A 20,508-nucleotide genomic window follows, 5' to 3' on the forward strand; every position below is an offset into this window, starting at 1 on the left:
ACAAAATGTGTATTCTGTGATCAAGCCCTTGTGAAATCGTACTGGCAAACTATAACGTCACCTATATATCGTACAAAAGTGCACACTGATTTCGGTAAGCCTTCTCCAATGCATCTTGTATATACCATGTAATGCAAGGGTTCTTAAAGTTTTTTTACCGCAGACCCCTAAAATTTTTTTTTCCTTGCATGGACCACGGTCGGCAAAAAAAATCCAAAATTACGTCATCAATTGACGTCACTGTACAAATAGACTTCATAAATCTGCTAAATTTTGCTCCAAAAATGTGAAAGTGAAATGAAGTCTAAATAGGATTGAGTGCAAAACCGTTTTATTTTTAATCAAGATGTTTTCTTTAAAAAAAGGATTACTTTTTTATATACACTAATATTTCAAGTAGGCCTTCATGGACCCCTAACACTAGTTCGCCGAACCCTAAGGGGTCCATGGACCCCAGTTTACGAACCCCTGATGTAATGGGTGCCGTTATTCAGTAAGACTCCATAAGCGTTTGGTCACAGAATATACATTGTATATGAACGTTTCTGTTGCTTTTCTGAATGTGCGGGTAAAAGTATAACAAGTCTGAGGTATTTCACGTAATATTTTTCGTGGATACATTTTTTTCGCTACAGTTTCTACAAATGTGTTTTCCGTTTTTAAATTCCTAAAACAAAACAAAAAATAATCCCTAACCCCGACACTATGTCACCGATGCATGATTAGCGTACTAAATTTCTAAAAACAACACAGAAAGATCATTTAAATCTGTAGCAGCTTTGAAAGCCCTTAAAAACAATTGCTGTAATGAAAACATTGCAATTAACCAAACTTTATTTCACAGTTTTACCTGTATGGTCAAATTAAAAGCTTTATTCCTAAACCAACGGTACCAATTGCGTTTCTGACATAAAACGATTATTAGCAATAGATAGAAATCGCTCTTCTGGTGTAAACGAAGCCGACGTTTCGGCAGCAGATACCAGCTGACCTCATTAATAGCCACAAGTTTATCGCATACTTTCAGCAAAAAGTCTAGCTTGTAATATTTTTATTTTGGTACTTTTTAGTATATAAGCTTGCTGACAAATCCTCGTTCTAATTAAATGATGAGGTCACTATTTTCGGGTGCGTGTTTTATCCATCTTTCGTTTTGAAGGTTAACCCTGATGAGGCCAGCTGGTATCTGCTGCCGAAACGTCGGTTTATACTTCGTTTACACCAGAAGAGCTATTTCCATCTATTGGCATGTTGCCTGGTGGAGCTGACTCTATTTTTAACTAAAACGATTTATGTTGAAGGTGGCCGACGAGTTCGTTGCTCACGACACAGTCGGAGATGGTACGATCTCTCGCGCCCACTTGCGGAGGTTAACGGACCGTTACGCGCTGCCCGTATCCGACGAACACTTTGACAAGTAAGTTTTGCAGATACTTTTTCAACACAAGGCCAAGGAGTTTAGTTGTTATATGTGAGCCCATTGCACTGCTTTGTTTTAGCCCAGGGGTTCTTAAACTGGGGTCCATGGACCCCTTGGGGTCCGTGAACTAGTTTTAGGGGGTCCATCAACGCCTAATTGAAATATTAGTGTATATTTTAGAAGTAAATAAATTCATCAAAGAAAACAATTTAATTAAAAATAGAACGGTTTTACACTGACTGTAATAAGACTTCATTTCACTTCCACATTTTTGGACCGAAACCAGCAGATTTAAGTCTATTTGTATTGTGACGTAAAATTATGACGTCATTTATTGTTTAAGAACCCCTGTTTTAGTGCAAAAACTCTTTTTTGGCATTTATTTTTTGCCGAGTTTATTTTCGTTTTATTTGAAGCATATAGAAAATTGATAAATTTTGAAACAAAAAAGAAAATATAATCCCATGGAATTTAGGAAAATACAATAGGTTTCCTGTTTTACTGTTTTGTTTTTTTTAATTTGAGTTTTATTTTTATTGTTTATATATATATAGTGGAATTAAAACACACTGACGATGCCTTGGCTGGCAAAATATCTATAAGATAACTTTGCTAAACTTAGATCCCAGCTATTGCTAATTTCCAAATTTCAAAATGTTTAATGCTTAAAACTTAGCTATTGGTAATTTACAAATTTCAAAAAGTTTAATGCTTAAAACTTAGCTATTGCTAATTTCCAAATTTCAAAAAGTTTAATGCTTAAAACTTAGCTATTGGTAATTTACAAATTTTAGGTCATCTTTTAACCAGGCTTATTGCAAGCAACTTATTTTGCATATAGCTCAATCCTGCACATAATGAAGAAATAAGGTAATCGTTTAAACCAAGTTTTACCTTTGTAGGATGTGGAAAGAATGCGAGGATCCCCCCTCCTCAAGACGAGTGGAAGGAAAAGTGAGAGGAGGAGGAGCGAGCAGGATCATGTTCGCAAAGTTCCTGGATCGGTTGGGAATCGACGTTAAACCGGGAGACCTGGAGGGGATGAGCACTCGCATCCATGATGAGAGCAACTTCCGGGAGGTGCAGAGGAAGACTGATCAGAGCGACAGGTGGTTAATTTTTTGTAAAAATTTAATTTTGGGATTACGGTAAGGTTTTCCAAAATAGAAAATTTGTCGTTTATTATCTAAATAATCCGGTCGAACTTAAATGTGATTAACTGAAGATGATTGCTTGATAGTGAATGTCAAAGGTAAAATGTTTGAATATATCGACATCATCTTGATTAAGGCGTTTCGATACAAACTTGTATCATCTTCAAATTGATGTCACTTTACTTTTTGGCTTTGACGCTCATTGTTATCAAGCTACATTATTTCTCATTTCGATTTAGACGGTTCTACGATTATTAGGTATTAGTCTGATATTTTGTTTTTTGTCTTATTCCGAAGTGTATTTTATTCTGACTTTAATGTTGTTCTTATCTCGGACTTTTGACTGGAGTCCTAAGTGATAACCTAATTGCTTTTCTTATGCACAGGCTTAAAATATTTGCAAAATAAATTGCTTGCAATAACGTAAACCAACAAAAACATTTTTTTTTCAGGATTGGTGAGATCGACAAGGTGGATCTCTTCCACACTCGCATCTTCACCGCCAAAGAGGTCGGAGCAAAGATCAAGGATCGGATGGCTCAACATGATACCGGCATCCGGAAGAGCTTCCTCAGATATTCGAGATCCGGGAAGGGATTCGTCACCAAGAAGGATTTCAGGAAGGTTCGGTTTGTTTTATTTCGTTTTCACTTAGGAATTTGCATGCTTATTTTTGCATGTCGGACCATATTTTTCTTTAGCTGTTTGTCCAAGATGAAATGGTCTCCAGGCATAAGACCGAGATAAGAACAACATCAACGTCAGAATAAAACACAATTGGAAATAAGGCCAAAATAGAGGACTATTACCTTATAGTCGTAGTACAGTCTAAACCGCAATAAGTCCTAAACCCGTCAGAATAAGACCTAAATGGTTAGAATCAGGCCTAAACCACACTTCACCTCGGTTTTTGTTTTGTATAATGCGTAAAAAATGTGTGTTATCCTGCGATGGGTGATTTGTCCGATATACGGTAACTGAGTAAGTTATGAAGTAACAAGTCTATACACAATTTTAAAACTGTATAAGTATTTCGCATAAGTATTCGGCATAATGGCTGGAGGTTGTAGTAAGACCTATTAAGAATATCAAAGGCCATACAGAAGTAGGCAGCATTTTGAACGTTTCAAATAAATCTTCATTCATTTTAAACATTTCAAAACGCAACCTACTTCTGTATGGGCTTTATTACTTTTATGACGTCTTACTACAACCTCCAAACATTATGCTCAGTATGGCAACAGTTTTTAGATCATTCATTTATATTTTTGCCCTCCATTTTGTGTCCACCAGATGCTTGAAGATATGGGTTTCCGTATGGAGGCTACTCATTTTAAAGAGTTGGTTTCTTCACTCAATTTTTCGGGTCGCGGACTCAGCTACTCGGATTTCATTTCGAGTTTCCAGGACTTAAGAACCTTCGGGGTCGGCCAGGTAAAAATAGAGTAAAAATTATCTAATTTCAAACATTTTGAGGTTGTAATTGGAGTCAATGGCTGTTCTCAGTCATTACTAATATTTTTGCCATTATTTAAAAATATTTATCTTAATAGTTTTAACTTGTACTCCGTTTGGTGTCAAGTATTTTAAGATTGACTTAACACCGGCCGATATTTTGTTTCTACCGATATATCGGTATCTGAGCTGGTATTTTACCACTTTTAAATGTTACAGTTTTTAAATTAGGGAAATTAATGCATTATACGTAACATTTATGCAACAATTTAATAAAAAGATACGTTTTGTTGTGCCGCATTAACTATTTCAGTAGGTACGCCAGTAGTAAAGATGCAGGTTTTATGTAACTTTATTCGTTTGGTCATATTTCTTTGTGGGGTCGCACAATAAAACTTGCATTAAAGTGGGTCCAGAACTAAAAAAGGTTGAGAAGCACTGTTTTAAGAAATAATGGTTCCAAGATAGTCGAAAGATGTTACCGTATATTTTTACAGAAATTGGAGCGAGCGGGCAACCATACTGTAAACCCGACCAACGTAAAGTACATGAGCGCAGCGGAATGCTACGAACTTCTCATAGAACGGATGAGACAAAACTTCGGGGTAAGTTTCTGCTGTTTGTGTCCAAACTACTTGACCGTTTTGTCGGATGCCAAGCGCTAAATGAAGTGGCTTTAAACTGTATTAATATAAGCGAACTGTGATTAAGATATAATTTTAATATAAGCGAAACTGAAATATTAATATAAGCGAACTGTGAGTAAAAAGTGACCAACGTTTAAAAAAGGGGCAGAAACGTAAATTGTCTCCTAATGTTATCCAAGATTTCCCAACACCTGACGTGATAAGATAAGTAATAATGTGTGAACGGTGAGGTGCAAAAATGGAAAAGCAATGTAATTTACGTGAATGAGAAAAGGGCCAGTGCAGAGAACAGACGTGCGAACGATGAAATGTCGAACAAACGATAAAATTATGCAGGTAACATTTGTGTCATCCGATTGACTTCCTGTTATGACGTATCAATTATAACGGTTCTATTAATGCCAAAATATTTTTTTAGTTGTTAAACAATAAATTATCACTTTGTCTTGTCCAACCAAAAAGAAGTTGAAAGTAATATAGGCAGTATAAAAAAAATGTTATTCGGAAAAACTGTTATAATAAGGAGAAACTTTTAAGATGAAGTTTATTTCAACTAGAATTTTTATCCCGAGTTGTGCAGTTGCGGCTCACTGAAAGACCCTTCAAGCAACGAAAAGTCCTATTTATTAGAAAAAGTATATAAGATTGCGAAACCACAAGGCCTCTAATGTTTTTAAAAAGCTTTAACGAGAATTATATGTACCCTAAACAACCGAATGAAAGATACACACACATCTGTGTACACTGTTCAACAACTGGAATTTAGCCATTATAAAGCTGCTTTTTGACCAACGATTGCGGCTTGCGTATCATTAGTACACCGAAAGTCATTGCAGACTCACCGTCAATCAATTATACAAGCAAGGCAGAATAGAAAAACAACTGGCTAGTTCCTCTCTGAGCCTGTGTAGCTCAGTTGACAGAGCGAAAGTCCCGGTATAACCGGAGGTCGTGAGTTCGAACCTCACCACAGGCTAGTTTTACGAACAAGATGCAACAGGCACCGGTGCTGTGGTTGTTTCTCGACTTGCTCCCTTCTGAGCCTCATGTGTAGCTCAGTTGATCGAGCGACGGTCCCGGTTTGATCGAGGTTGTGAGTTCGAACCTCACCACAAGCTAGTTTTTTTATTTAGCCTTCCTCGCTTGCATCATTGATCAACAGATCCGGTGAGTCTGCAATGGCTCCCAGTGTACCCAAAACAACTGCTGTGAAATTTATAAAGTTCCCTTCCCTTTTACGTAAACTTGCAATTGCTCTTTGCCAAACTTTTTTGAAATTGTTTTATGGATCCGCAAACTGTCAAATATTCCATCTTTGTTTCCACAGAGCGTGCGTTCCGCCTTTTACAAGGTCGATGACGACCATGATGGAGTTCTTACGATGCACGAGTTTCGAAAGTTACTCGATAGCTTCATGTTCATAATAACAGGTAAGCTTCAAAATTGCAAGTTTTCGACATAAGCCGTTTATCAATGAAACATGCACACACATAATAATTTATGTTATGTTTGTGCATGTTTTATTGAATAATGATAAAAAAAAAAAAAAAAATTCTCAACATTTTCAAAAGAGGGGCAACAGTGTAAAAAAGTTTCACACCCTTATATCAATAACCTTAAATCCAAATTTTTCTTTTTGTAGACGAGACGTTCCACCAACTGCTCTCGATGCTGGGGCTTTCCCGCAGGTCGAGCCTGTCCTACCACGATTTCTTGGCCAAGTTTGAGATTGTTGATAAAGAAGAGGGTCACCCCTGGCTCAAGTCCGAACACAGGTCGCTTAAAACGCTTGTCAGACCTAAAATATCTTCCACTTATTCTTTCTCCATGAACATTTATTAAAATCAGTAAACTTTAGGTTGCTAGATGACGTTTAATGCTGGCATACACTCACTGTGATTTCAAGGGTTCTTTTTTATTAATTGAGATGTTTTTAAATGTTAAAAACGCTAGAAAGAAACTTGGTTCTTTGTGGAAAATCTTTTCAACGTTTTACTATGTCTCTTGAAAAAACAACTTTGTTAAGTCTACACTTTTTACATTTCTTTTATTTTTTAATGCAGTATCAATAAAAGTCTCTTTGTAGATATTTAACCATAAGCTGGCTAACCAGTACAGTTTTCAGTCTTTTAATTATATTTCACATATTTTGTTTAAAAAAGGTGCAGTTCTGCAAAAAAGGGGCTAAACGTGCTAATTGGCTAGTCAACCATGGTTATATTTTATCATATTGGGCAAAGGAAATTTCAAGGGTTCATTTCTTTATAAATTGAGTTGTTTTTAAATGTGAAAAAAAGCTGGTAAGAAATTACTTTTTTGTGGAAAATGAAATTTAGCGTTTTACTTTGTTTTAAAAAAAACTATTTTGTGAGCCTCTGTGACGCAATAAGGCGAGCCTCTGTGACGCAATAAGGCGAGCCTCTGTGACGCAATAAGGCCAGCCTCTGTGACGCAATAAGGCAAGCCTCTGTTACGCAATAAGGCGAGCCTCTGTGACGCAATAAGGCGAGCCTCTGTGACGCAATAAGGCGAGCCTCTGTGACGCAATAAGGCAAGCCTCTGTGACGCAATAAGGCGAGCCTCCTTGACGCAATAAGGAAAGCCTCTGTGACGCAATAAGGTGAGCCTCTGTGACGCAATAAGGCGAGCCTCTGTGACGCAATAAGGCGAGCCTCTGTTACGCAATAAGGCGAGCCTCTGTGACGCAACAAGGCGAGTCTCTGTGAGGCAACAAGGAAGGCAGGCCTCTGTGACGCAATAAGGCGAGCCTCTGTTACGCAATAAGGCGAGCCTCTGTGACGCAATATGGCGTGCCTCTGTGACGCAATAAGGCGAGCCTCTGTGACGCAATAAGGCGAGCCTCTGTGACGCAATAAGGCGAGCCTCTGTGACACAATAAGGCGAGCCTCTGTGACGCAATATGGCGTGCCTCTGTTACGCAATAAGGCGAACTTCTGTGACGCAATAAGGCGAACCGCTGTGACGCAATAAGGGGAACCTCTTTGACGCAATAAGGCAAGCCTCTGTGACGCAATAAGGCGAGCCTCTGTGACGCAATATGGCGTGCCTCTGTTACTCAATAAGGCGAACTTCTGTGACGCAATAAGGCGAACCTCTGTGACGCAATAAGGCAAGCCTCTGTGACGCAATAAGGCAAGCCTCTGTGACGCAATAAGGCGAGCCTCTGTGACGCAATAAGGCGAGCCTCTGTGACGCAATAAGGCGAGCCTCTGTGACGCAATATGGCGTGCCTCTGTTACGCAATAAGGCGAACTTCTGTGACGCAATAAGGCGAACCGCTGTGACGCAATAAGGGGAACCTCTGTGACGCAATAAGGCGAGCCTCTGTGACGCAATAAGGCGAGCCTCTGTGAAGAAGATGCGCTGTTAACGCTCATCCTTTGTAACTCAGGTTCAACAAAGTGCGTAGCAGCGTTGAGCTGGCAGCGGACCAGGTTCACGACTATCTGGCCATCAAGGCCGAGCAGACCTGGTCCGACCTGGCCAAAGCCTTCCAGAACTTTGACGCCGATGGGAACGGCATCATCAAGAAAAAGGAACTGCGCTCGATATTGTACAGGTGCGCTGAATAATATTTGTAAAATTACTTAAATATAAAAGCTATTTTTTCCAATTGGGAAACTTTACTTTTTTATTTGAAATGTATCGCAGTTCTACATAAAGTCTTTATCTGGTGGTAAAGGGTACCAGCTTAGTTTTAGCTAAAAACAAATTAAATAGCCAACCATAAACGGTCGATTAAATTGACATCATCTTGAAGACGTTTCGATACGAACTTGTATCATCTTCAGTTAATTTATCAAGTTCGTATCGAAACGTCTTTATCAAGATGGTGTCGATTTACTTGACATTTTTTGGTTTGCTAGTTATTTTTTTAGCTAAAACTATGCTGGTGTCCTTTCCACCAGACAAAAACTTTATGCAAAAACGTCTTTTATTTCAAAGAAACACCTTAAGAGTTTCCTATTGGGAAAAAAACTTTTTTTTGTTTTTTTGACCTATTTAAGAAACGGAACAAGTAAAGTTTTATCACTTGTAAGGTAGGTAAAAGTTTGTACACTTGTATAGGCCTAATTCTGACATTCATTTCCTACTTCTGTTAGTCCTATTTAGGTCTTATTTTCATCTGTGTTTGTTCCGATATGCCTTTACTGGTAGTCGTACATGTTCAATGTTCACCCCATACTTTTACAGTGAGTCATACCTTGTTTTCACACAGGTTCATCCTGCCGATCTCTAACGTTGAGTTCCAGAAGCTATGGTCTCGATACGATGAGGAGGGAAAAGGATTCATTACACATCAGGATTTCCTCAACAAACTGGGCATAGGCTTCGCTCCTGGAGATAACCTTGGTGTGTTACATGAATGCTTCGATCACATTTTGCAATCTTTTTTAACTTTAATAAATCTACGTTCACTTAAATGACTGATTTTTTTGTTGTGCTGCTAATGCATAATGATACGTAATACGTTTTGATGTTGAAAATCTTCCCCTGCAATAATCCCAACAAAACTTCCCAAGAGAAATAAACGCAGATATTTCTAGTTCCAAGTAAAAGTAAGATGCTATTGGGTTTAAAAGCTTTTTTGCGTTGAACAGTCGTAGGTTTATACATATAAATAAAAAAGTGTCATTTCAGTTTAGTTCAACTAATCCTATTTTTTAAACGTGGCGGTAACGTAAAGTACGTCGACGTCGTATTTGAAATTGCGTTCTACTGTGTTAAACGGACAAAAATGGCGTCCGATTAACCGATTTAACCGACCTTCTGGTGTGACGCAGGTCTGCAGGGAACAAGTCGTAAGATGGTTGAGGAGAATTACATGAACGTGTTGGCCCACCATGAACTGCAACAAGCAAAACACCAGGAAATCTCCATAAACCAGGCAAAGTACTCGCGAAGACTGGACGCAGAAACCGTGGAACGAGAACTAAAGTAAGTGTTTTCAAATTTTTGAAAATTTTTTTGTGTTTCGTTCGGTTCTTTTATCGTTTCTGTTGTATTTTTCTTTTACATCGATGTAGATCAGGCCAATCTTACTTTTCAATTCCGACTGATTAACGGTTGGACCTTCAGTATTGCTGTGAACTGTTTTTTTTGCGGCTAGATATATTTGCTGTGCGATCTATTTTTACATTGAAAAGTATCGTGAAGTCATTATTATGATTGAAACAGTTGACAGAAATATAGTGCGACAAATTGCAGTTTGGTCAAAAGAGAAATTAAAACAAAATTATTTTCAATATGGCTTGTAAACTTAGTAATTCAATTGAAAACTGGACGCCGAGAATGTGTAACGGGGACTGAAGTGAGTATTTTTTTTTAAATGCGCAGCATCAATTGGGCTTCTAATTTTGGCCATAGTCTTAGGGGGGCCTTTCAGGGATTTTAAACAATGTAGTAAGGACCGTAGAATTTAATTGTTTTTGGCTTTGAGATTCATTATCAAGCTACATTACAGATCCGTGCATAGTGTACCGGAAGAAATTACTTTTTAAAGTTCTCCTTTTTTCTTGCAGGGATCGCTTCCGTGAATATTACTCCGACTTCGACAAAGCTTTCCGCAAAATGGACAAGAACAAGGACGGATATGTGACCTTGAGTGACCTTCAGCGCGTTCTTGTCCAGTTGAACTATTTCCTCGACGAAGAACAGGTGACCAGTTGTAGTTGTTCTTACTTTTGTTTCCTCATTGGTGATCTGTAGCAGTGTTGTAATGACTTGACTTAATTGCGCAATTCACTCGTTTCAAACGACTTGACTTAACTTAAGTATTTTGGGCAAATATTTTTTCACACAAATACTTGGGTTAAAATTAAGTGTTTTCAATAAGCAATTTTTTTTTTGGGGGGGGGTATTTATCTTAATTTTTGCACATAAAAAGAATTAGCTGGCTAAAATTTCCGATTTGATACTTTTAGTTAAGGTATTGCTCATAATCGGACGAGTTTGCCCAACCGTAATAGCTAGCGTGTAATTTTGTGACAAGGACTTGACTTGTTATTTATTCAAAAAGACCAAATATTCGGTGTCACCAACTTCAGTTGTAAAACTCAACTTTTAACTTTCATTTATTCGAAACAATATCCAGCATCCTAGTATCTGGTGGTTGTATATGTGCTAAAATTGTCTTCTATTCGAAATGATAGTCGTTGGTTAAAAAGCAGCTCCAAAAGGGATAGAATAGATCACAATTGTCGAACAAGTTTGATCGTTTGTGCGTGCATCTTAACGACAACAATTCCCAATTTCCATCAGGCCGTATGTTGTCCGCCCCTGCTTTATATGATTGTTCAAAAAGGGCGATCTCAGAATGGCTAGATCACAGTTGTTTTTATGCATCTTAACCACAATAATTCCCCACTTCAGTTCCTGTCGCTACTGAAAAGGCTCGGCCTCCCAACCACCAAAGCTCGTCTTTCCTACTTCGACTTTCTTCGCGCGATCGACGACGGCCGAGCGTCCAAGTTTGGAAAGCGTCGGGATCGTTCGGATCCGCGAGAGCCAGTCACGTGGCAAAGCTTCGAGCACTTGAGCCTTGACAAGGTGGTGGCCAAGTTGAAGGACAAGGTCACGGTCAACTACGACAGCTTGAACTCTGTAAGTTGCCTGGTTTATGTGGTGTTGTGTTATTACAGTGTAGGTATGCGTGAGTTAGAGGGATAAGGAATACTTTGGCGGTGATTTTGGGGGGTTCTGTGATTAAGGGGATAATTAAGTAATGTTTTAGAGCAGGGGTTCTTAACCTTTTTTTACCGCAGACCACTAAAAATTTTTTTGGCTTGGCACAATTTTTTTTTTGCCACGGTAGGCGTAAAATTTTCAAAAATGACGTCATGAATTGTAGACACGATACAAGTATACCTCAGACATCTGCTGATTTCGGCCCAAAATATGTAAAACAGTTAGAATTAATTTTGGGAGGTTTGGGTGTGATGATAAAGGGAAAGTATTCGGAAAACGAGAATATTATGGGGGTGATTCGGGGAATATTTTATAAGTTTGGGGGTAATTTTTGTAGTTGGTGGGTTTAAAGGGGAGAATTAGGGATAACTTAAGGGCGATTTTGAGGGTTCGTTTGTTTAAGGGGAAATTCTGCAACACGGAATACTTTGGCGGTGATTGAGGTGAAAGAATTCGGGTATAAGGGAAATATTATACCGTTTCTTTTTTGAAAATAATTTTTATTTTGTCACTAAAAGTAGCCCACATTCACCCAATATTTTCACCCCGGGCATTCGGGAATAGGGAACATTTTAGGGGTGTTGAATACAGAAAAACAAATAAATCAAAAATTATTGCTTATACCTATAACGTTTTTATTTTTTCACCAAAATAAAGGGGGATAATTCGGGGGGATAAGGGAAAATTTTACGTTTTTTGGAAAACATTTTTTATTTTTTTGCTAAAAGACATTCTGAGATAGGGAATATTTTAGGGGAATAATTAAGGCATATTTAAAAGGGTATGGGAGATTTTAGGGGCTTGGCATGATTAAAGAAAGGTTTAGGAAAATTAAATAAATCAAAAATCTCCGCTAATACCTATGTAAAAGAAACGTTTTAATTTTTGCTAAAACTAACCCCATATTCACCCAATATTTCACCCCAGGCTTTCGGGAACAGGTAATATTTTAGAGGGTATGGCAGATCCCCTTAATCATTCAATTCCCTTAATTAAAGAAACGTTTCTATTTTTTCACCAAAATTACCCCATATTTACCCAACATTTTCACCCCAGGCCTTTCGTGCATTCGATCGAGGTCAGAGCGGATTGGTGAAGGTTTCCGACTTCCGTCGTTTGTTGGACAACTTCTGCTTCCGACTGACGGACAAGCAGTTCCGCGCAATTCTCACGAAGTGCCGCATCACAGGAGGAGTGGGAGCAACTGGCTCCTCCCAGGAGAAGTCGATCAACTGGGTTGTCTTCCTGCAAAACTTTTCGCTTATCAGGGACGTGGTGAGTGAATATTTTACTCGATATTCGATGTTTTTGCATAAGTGGAAAAAGTATTGCGATTCAATCCGCTAGCAAATGACGTCATCACTGTGCTCAAACTAGCAAATAGATAAAAGTAAACAATCCCAGATAACTTTTTCGTTGTTAAAGGCCAGTGGTCGGCAAACTTTTTTGTCGCGGCCCAAAGTACTCTTTTGAGAGCCCACTACGAAAAAGTGGCCGATTCTGGATTTTAATTTTAAGGTGAAATACAACACGGCGCCTTTATGCCCAAAACACTGCCATGTCATAATGTAAGACATGCTATAAAACGAAGAATATACGCGCAAGCGCCAAAAAAAATTAAATTTTATTCAATTGGGGGCCTTTACAAGGGGAGCCAATTTAAAAATTCCATGCCACACCAACTGTTTAAATAAATTGCAATGAATGCTCGGCTATCACGTGGCCCACAACTACATAATAACACTAAGCTATTTAAAAGTAACTCGCGGCCACTAAAAACGTCTCTGCGGCCCACATTTGCCGACCACTGCTGTAGGGGTAAAATTTGCTTTGCGTTAAAAAGTTTACTTACCTTCAGCTTTTTACAACCAGCGATACTTGATGTTTCATTCCGATAACCGATATTTTGGACAAAAGTATCGAGATCCGATACCAATGACGTCATTATTATATTCAAACAAGCAAAAAAGATAAAATTCAAATTTTAAAAGATGTTTTCTTCAGATTTTGGGGCATAATGGTTGGAGGTTGTAGTAAGACGTAATAAGAATATCAAAGCCCATACAGAAGTAGGTATCATTTTGTGAACGTTTCGAATAACTCTTTATTCATTTTAAACATTCTATTGATTTTCATTTTTCAACATCTTTGATATTCTTATTACGATTTTCTTCAGATGTTTCGGCCAAAATTCCATTTAGTCTAAAGAAGTTTAGTTACTTCCAGTTAGCCGACTATTTTTTTTTCATTCGAAATTAGAGCAAATAATTCGAAAGTTAAATGAATTCATAAACATTTATTTTTCAAATTACCAACTTTTCTAAACAATTTAAACCATTTTTGTTGTTCATTAAGAAATTGAAGGAGTGGACGGACCACGTTGGCCAAGCGGCGCCGCCCCAGGCCCCCCTGGAACTGGGCCCCGAAGAGGTCGAGGAACGCATAAGGGAGGTGGTCCGGGCCAGGGGGAACTCCCTGGAACGAGCGTTCGCCGACACGGATTACGCCAAAATCTTCGTCGTGTCGAAAGAAGACTTTAGGGAGATTTTGAACGAGAACGTGATGCGATTAACTGACGAACAGGTGAGTTTAAGCTTAATTCTGGGGTGGAAGTTGTTCTAGTAGATAATTTCCAGTAAACTTCGCTTCGAAAAAGGGGCTCGGGCCATAGGGGCTTGGGGAGGGGGTGACGTCACAAGTTACGTCATAACAAAACGGCATGATTCAAATAATCTTAACAAATACTGTTCCCTAAAACTGTTGTGCAGATAGCCGCAATTAGGTAGCTACAGTAAACAAAAAATATATTTTTTTAGGGTATGATGTTGCGCCCCTGAATTATCCTGTGGGGCCTAAAAAAATAAAAATCCGCGGCTGGGTAAATTTATAAATTGTGTAATTGTGTATATAGTTAAGGTAGGCAAAAAAATTAAGTTTTCGGGTCAATGGCCTGGTACACCCAAATTCACTTATTGGGGTTGAGTAGAATAATTTTCCTAGTGGAAATTATGAAAATTTTTAAAGATCAATTCATTAATTGCGCGAATTTAAAACTTCGGCTAAACACATTCGAGATGACGGCTTTGTGGAACGTCTACGAGTAAGGTTATTTGCGGCTGGCAAAAGATGGGACTTGAAGCGCTCCACCGGCCGCTGTACAAACGAGAGACTAGTATTAACGGCCATGCTGAGAGTTTTCGTGGATTTGAAAACAAAATTGTGTCGTGATTACGTTTAAATAGGTGCTTTGTGATGTTATAAGGCCATAAATAATTCAGTTGTAACATCACAAAGTACAGTATGCAGGTATATATTGTACAAAAAGCATTTGCTACATAACCTGTCCGATTAACATTTAGCTTAGTTGAAGGATTTCAGATTCGAAAAAGTAATAAACTATGGTGTTTATTGTTGTGGTGTAATATGTAGGGATTTTCGGGACACAATCCCCAAAGTAGCTGCTAAGGATAATAGTACACCGAAAAGCCATCGCAGACTCACCAAATCTGATTAATTATGCAGCAAGGCAGGCCAGAAAAACAATTAGCCTGTAGTGAGGTTCAAACTCTAAAGGTCGTGAGTTCGAACCCCACCACAGCCTATGTGATTTTGCGACACCCTTGGAAACTGAAACACTTCACAACTAAGGGTTTCTGATTCGTTAAAGGCCCTAAAAAGTTATTTCGCGTAGTATTGAAAGTTAAGTTTGAAAGAACAAAAAGTCGATTTAGAAGAAATTTTAAAGGCGACATACGAAACCGTGGCTTTCTGCGAACACGTTTTAAATCACATAATGACGAAGCACAGTTGAGAAACTTTGGTATAAGGAATTCAGTTTACAACAAAATAGCGTAAATTTGTAATTAGTGGCCGCAAGCGCGTTTGCACCAAACTCGTCTTTCGGCGCAACCTGAAACTCATTTTAGAAACAATAAATCTATTTAAAAAATGGTTCATAAGCTTTACATAAAACACTAAGCGTCTATTTCTTAAATATTTCACGTAAAACGAAGGCAAGGATACGCGAAGGGACAATTGCCACTCTACCAACGCTAATGTTCTACAATTTTGGTCGATTGAACAACCAAAAAACGTATAAATCGGTAATTAGTCCAAACCTGTCGAGATTGCGTGACGAAGTGGCTAAACCTGTCACAACTCATTAATCTCCCGATCGTGCAAATAATCTAAAGAGGTTTTCAGGAGTACTTAATGTCTACTTTCGATCTTGTCTGAACATGCCCGTTCGCCTTCAATCCCCAACATCACCCCTTTTTCAAAGTACACCTTTCAAACTGTTGGTCGGTTTACGCCAGGGCAGGGTTTCTTAACCAGGGGTGCGAGAACTGTTGTGGGGATACTAAATCAGACACAAAAAATGCAGTAATGTAATTTATTTCTTTGCTCAAATAAATGTAAAACTAACTCACGTTTTGATATTGTGTTATCAGTTACTTGTGTAAAAATAAAATTACAATGGTTTGGAGCATAATGGTTGGAGGTTGTAGTAAGACGTAATAAGAAAATCAAAGCCCATACAGAAGCCCATACGTTCAAAAAGGTACCTACTTCTGTATGGGCTTTGATATTCTTATAAAATTACAATGGTTTTGCTATTTAAGCAATTCTAGATGGGGGGTTCAAGAATTGGTTGGTTATTCGGAAGGGTGCAGCAAGGAAAAGGGTTAAGAACCACTGCACTAGGGTTCTTACATTTTTTTCAACGAGGGACCTCTAAAACAATTTGATTTGCGTAGACCATGGTCGAAATGAAAGTTTTATAAATGACGTCAAAATTGACGTCATAAAACTAGTAAATCAAAGAAACTTGCTGTAGACTTGTACTTGACTTGATTTTGTTGTCTTGGCTCGGACTTAAGTTATTTTAAAAAATTACTTGTTTACAACACAGCGTTATTAACAAATATTTCATTGCCGCCCTAAAGTTCTCTTTCACGGTTAACAACATCATTCTGTCAAGCAACATAAGAATCACCTAATTTTTAAGCATTTTGGTTCGAGTTTCAAATTGAACGTTAAAATAATATCTAAGCCCGCTTCAAAATGCTTGAATGGCCTAACTTAATCCATCACATGATTAAAACAAAATCAAACCCGTCCCATTTGGTTCAACTCGAGCAGATTCGCAAATTGTCCTAGTCAAGTCCGCCAGGATTTCGAGTACTCACGAGTACTTTCGAGTAGATACTCTATCTCGTGCTAAGGACTCGTGCGAGACTCAAGACGTCTGACTCGAAGGGCAAGAGTTGCCTGGGTAAATTCCACTCGAGTTGTGCTATGTAAGCTTTTCAGCTTCTTCCGACACTTACTTTTGTCTTGAATAAGTTGGATTAACTTGGGATTAGCTGCTGGTAGAAGAATGCTTGAATGCAAGCTCAAATCCTGGTTAACCTTGTGGCCTAATTGTTTAAAGGTGTATCTTTATGGAATTTAAAACCATTGGCAGCAGGTTTCTGCTTGTCGATCACTGTTCCGCTGACGCGTGTATTAACAATAAAATTCAAAGCTTAAAAACCCGAGTAATACTACGAGCAGACGTTTTTTTAAGGAATATATATTTCGCCTATACTGCTATTGTCAGTTCTATTAGTAAAATACATATACATAAGAAAGTAATAATAAAATTAACAAAAAGTCAAAATATATGAAAGCACTACAGATAGTGGTTCTTAAACTTTGGCTAATTACACCCAAATATTTTTAGGAGTAATTTTTAAGATAAAATGAGTTATCCGGCCTTTTAATTGTAAAGTAACAGGTCAATAGCTTAGGTAACTTAAGGTTGTTTCTCCCTATACAAGGCGATGATTAGCTGATCAATAGACGCTGTTGTTTAAACATTAACGTAGATTTTACCACTAGATTGTGCTTCTGCCCCTCAGTGTATCGCTTGTGGTCGCTTGGTACAAGTTAAGTGAATGTAAAGGAAAGGAATAAAGCCGTGTCCGTTTTGTGATAGTTAGCGTTGGTGATTAGCTGTTCGGCGAATAGATGGTGATTAGCTGTTCGAAGAATGGAAATAAACATCCGTGTATCTTTAGTGCTGTGGCCTAATTGATTGTCGTTTGTGAATATGTTTGTTTAGTTAAGTGGTTCCCAACCGGTGTGCCATTTTTAACGCTCACGGGTGCCGAGAGATTTTCAAAATTTTTTTAATCCAATGTTTTGCTCTATAGGTAAGCTTCTTGAACATTGCAAGCTTCGTAAATGTCTTCGGAAACAAAAATTGGCTTAAATTGACGATATCGTTTGAAAAAAAAGATGTTTTAGATCCCGATATAAAGTTTATCGAAACCTTACTGTTATCTTATAAGCCAGTGGTTCCCAACCGGGGTGCTGCGCACTCTAGGGTGCTATTTTTAACGCTCAAGAGTGCCGAGAGCTATTTTAAATTCTTTAGGATTCCAATGTTTCTCTATTTCTAAGCTTCTTGATACAATTTTTTTGTGTACTATGAAAGTTTCAAAAAATTAAAAAGCCATTTTTAACCTTGTTTCACTATTAATGTAATGTTTCAATCTAGTTTATCGTAACGTTACAGTTAACCAGTCAGCAAAAATATGAGCAAGGGTGCCGCGAACTATTAATAATTTTTGTAGGGTGCCGAAAACCGAAAAAGGTTGCGAAACACTGGGTTAAGCCATGGTTTATGTTCACCTGTACCTATTAGTTACGACAATCAATCTCCCGCCAAACGACTTCGGGCGCTTTCTTACGTCACAATAGCGGGACAAGGCGTTTGGCGGGAAGCGGACTCGTGGTTGCCGGGGCAACGTCTAGCCCGAAGTCGCGCAACTGTGAATGTGATTTTAGCTGCAACAGCCACCTTTCAGTGAATGTATAGGCGCGGTTTGTAAGTACATGTGGTTTCTTGTAGTTACAGACTATTGTATGGATTCATGTTTTGGCACAATAGTGTGAGGTTTTCTATATTTAGCTGCTTTACAGCTTTCAGAGGCTGGTAACGTTTTCACTAGTTTTTATTTTAAAAAGGAAAGGTTAGAGAGGTAAATGTTTCTTCAAGAGAAAATTGGCAATAGTTTGGGTTTTTAATGTTGTCCTGCAAACAGATCAGCTGGTTTTTGCCAAGCATACTGAATGTGTTCTAAATTCCTAATACCAACGTTGAAGATATCAGACTTATTTTGAAATGCGACAGGTGTTTAGCTTTGAAAACCGTGCGTTATAGTAAGCTTAACCAATATAGATTGGCGTTAAAAGACAAAAAGAGTTGCTTTACATTAAACATCAGCCTGCCTTAAAAAACACATCTTATGACGATGTAATCTTGTTTACTGCGTGGTTTTACTGAATTTTACGGAAGACCTAATTCGTTTACATAAGGATAGAATTGTGAGTGTTCCAGAGGATTCATCTATATTAGTTTTAATGGAAGTTTGCTGCAGGTTCCGGAAAATTCAAGTTGTGTGGTTTGCTTAATTAGTTTATTAAATATATTGAAAATCACCTTAAGCTTACAGTTTTCATTCGTACAATTCATGAGGTTTTTGCAAAAGTGATCCATCGGTTGTTCAAATAAAAAATAAAATGCGGTCCGTGGACCAAACAAATTTTAGAATCACCTTAGCTCAACATTAACGTTTTTCCACGGGTCAGACAAAATTTCATCACTTATAGTAACGTGGTTGTTGGCTATTTAAATGTCTTAGCAAAGCCCCTGTAGGTTGCAACACACACAAGAATGGATTACGGTTTTACTGACAGCATAACCCGCTACAATGTGAACCGCATGTGTCCCAGTGGTAAAGCAATCATACGAAAGCTGACAAGCCAACAACTCGATGTAAGTCAACATTAAAAACCCACTCCGTGGTGTCCGACCTTCTGTTTCAACGAGCCAGTTTCTTTATCATTTTTACTTAAATTGCGCTGCAAAAACTTTTTATCATTTTAAGAAGATAATTAATAGATACACACGAGTGTACTTTATAATCTGGTATTATTATAAGACGTAGAAGAATATCAAAGCCCATACAGAAGTAAGTAGCATTTTGAACGTTTCAAATATCCCATTGAAGATGAATGAAGATTTATTGGAAACGTTCAAAATGCTTTCTATTTCTGTATGGGCTTTGATATTCTTTCTACTTTTAACTACAGCCTCCATTATGCTCCAATGTTGTATTTTTCGAGCAGACATGATGCTTTGTCTTATATATCCCAGGAGTATAATGTGCCACTTTTTACCGTACAATGCAACACTCTTGACGTTTAGGACATATGATGGCCGCCCCTGACCTAATTGAGCACCTTTTGGAGTGGTAATTCAGGGCTTTGATTGCTATTAGTAGGTGTTTCTTACACAGTCTACCTGACATGTTTGCGATCGACTTCAACAGCAAGGCCGAACGCTAACAAGGGTAAACAGCGACAACCAAACGGGGATGCTTAAATCAATACGCCAAAAAGTCGATGCTCTAACGGCCCTTGCCTTTAGGGTTTATGTCATATATCTAAAAGTTTTGTTCTTTTTTCGACGGGCTTTGGTCTAACTTCTCTAGGTCCTATTCAGTTATAGATATTGTTGTGAATTAGACACTCTACAGTCCAATTTCTGTTAAATTATTAATAAATGCCCTTGTGTCAATTAAAACTCGAACCTGTTTCATTTACCTCATGCGTGGTGCATCAAGTTTTGCCAATTTAAAACAAAGAAACACATTTTTTTCAAGCTACGCACAATTACACTGGATTTATTTGTGCAGGAGTTCGTTCGAGAACAACAAGTGTTTTGAAAATTAATTGTATTATGACATAACTGTGTGACGTCATTCTAAAATTTGCATGCCCCTAACCCAAACAAAAATCGGATTTTTCCAGTGTAAATTATTCTCTCGCTGCCTGACAACATGCACTTAAAAATGCCGTGATAGTTTGTTCAGTTTAGAATTAACTCTGTTGTATTTTGGTCCGTGACTATAAGAGTTTGAAAATGGCTATTCACCCGGACACCAAAATAGTCCAAATCAACAGTTAATCACAAACGGGTGCAAGCGTAAAAAAGCGATCCGGTCAAATAGCCTATAGGCACCTCCTGTGGCTATTTACCCGGCTAACAAAGTAATTTAAATTGAATTAGGAC

The 20,508-nt window shown here is 38.1% G+C and overlaps 1 protein-coding gene across 1 annotated transcript in view; it reads left to right on the top strand.

The window, feature by feature from the left end:
* LOC146134814 (EF-hand calcium-binding domain-containing protein 6-like) overlaps positions 1 to 20,508 on the top strand; it is a 42,289-nt gene that overhangs the window by 13,488 nt on the left and 8,293 nt on the right. Inside the window, exons 13-26 of the mRNA XM_083395068.1 lie at positions 1,302 to 1,417; positions 2,323 to 2,529; positions 3,027 to 3,198; positions 3,868 to 4,008; positions 4,527 to 4,634; positions 6,004 to 6,106; positions 6,319 to 6,451; positions 8,089 to 8,256; positions 8,917 to 9,050; positions 9,482 to 9,635; positions 10,220 to 10,355; positions 11,070 to 11,300; positions 12,441 to 12,659; positions 13,740 to 13,967. Coding sequence (XP_083251194.1) covers positions 1,302 to 1,417; positions 2,323 to 2,529; positions 3,027 to 3,198; positions 3,868 to 4,008; positions 4,527 to 4,634; positions 6,004 to 6,106; positions 6,319 to 6,451; positions 8,089 to 8,256; positions 8,917 to 9,050; positions 9,482 to 9,635; positions 10,220 to 10,355; positions 11,070 to 11,300; positions 12,441 to 12,659; positions 13,740 to 13,967 — 2,250 coding nt within the window. The remainder of the gene's footprint in view (positions 1 to 1,301; positions 1,418 to 2,322; positions 2,530 to 3,026; positions 3,199 to 3,867; positions 4,009 to 4,526; positions 4,635 to 6,003; positions 6,107 to 6,318; positions 6,452 to 8,088; positions 8,257 to 8,916; positions 9,051 to 9,481; positions 9,636 to 10,219; positions 10,356 to 11,069; positions 11,301 to 12,440; positions 12,660 to 13,739; positions 13,968 to 20,508) is intronic.

Source organism: Ascidiella aspersa, chromosome 8, assembly GCF_963924565.1.
Source record: "Ascidiella aspersa chromosome 8, kaAscAspe10.2, whole genome shotgun sequence".
In the NCBI taxonomy this organism is placed as follows: Eukaryota; Metazoa; Chordata; class Ascidiacea; order Phlebobranchia; family Ascidiidae; genus Ascidiella; species Ascidiella aspersa.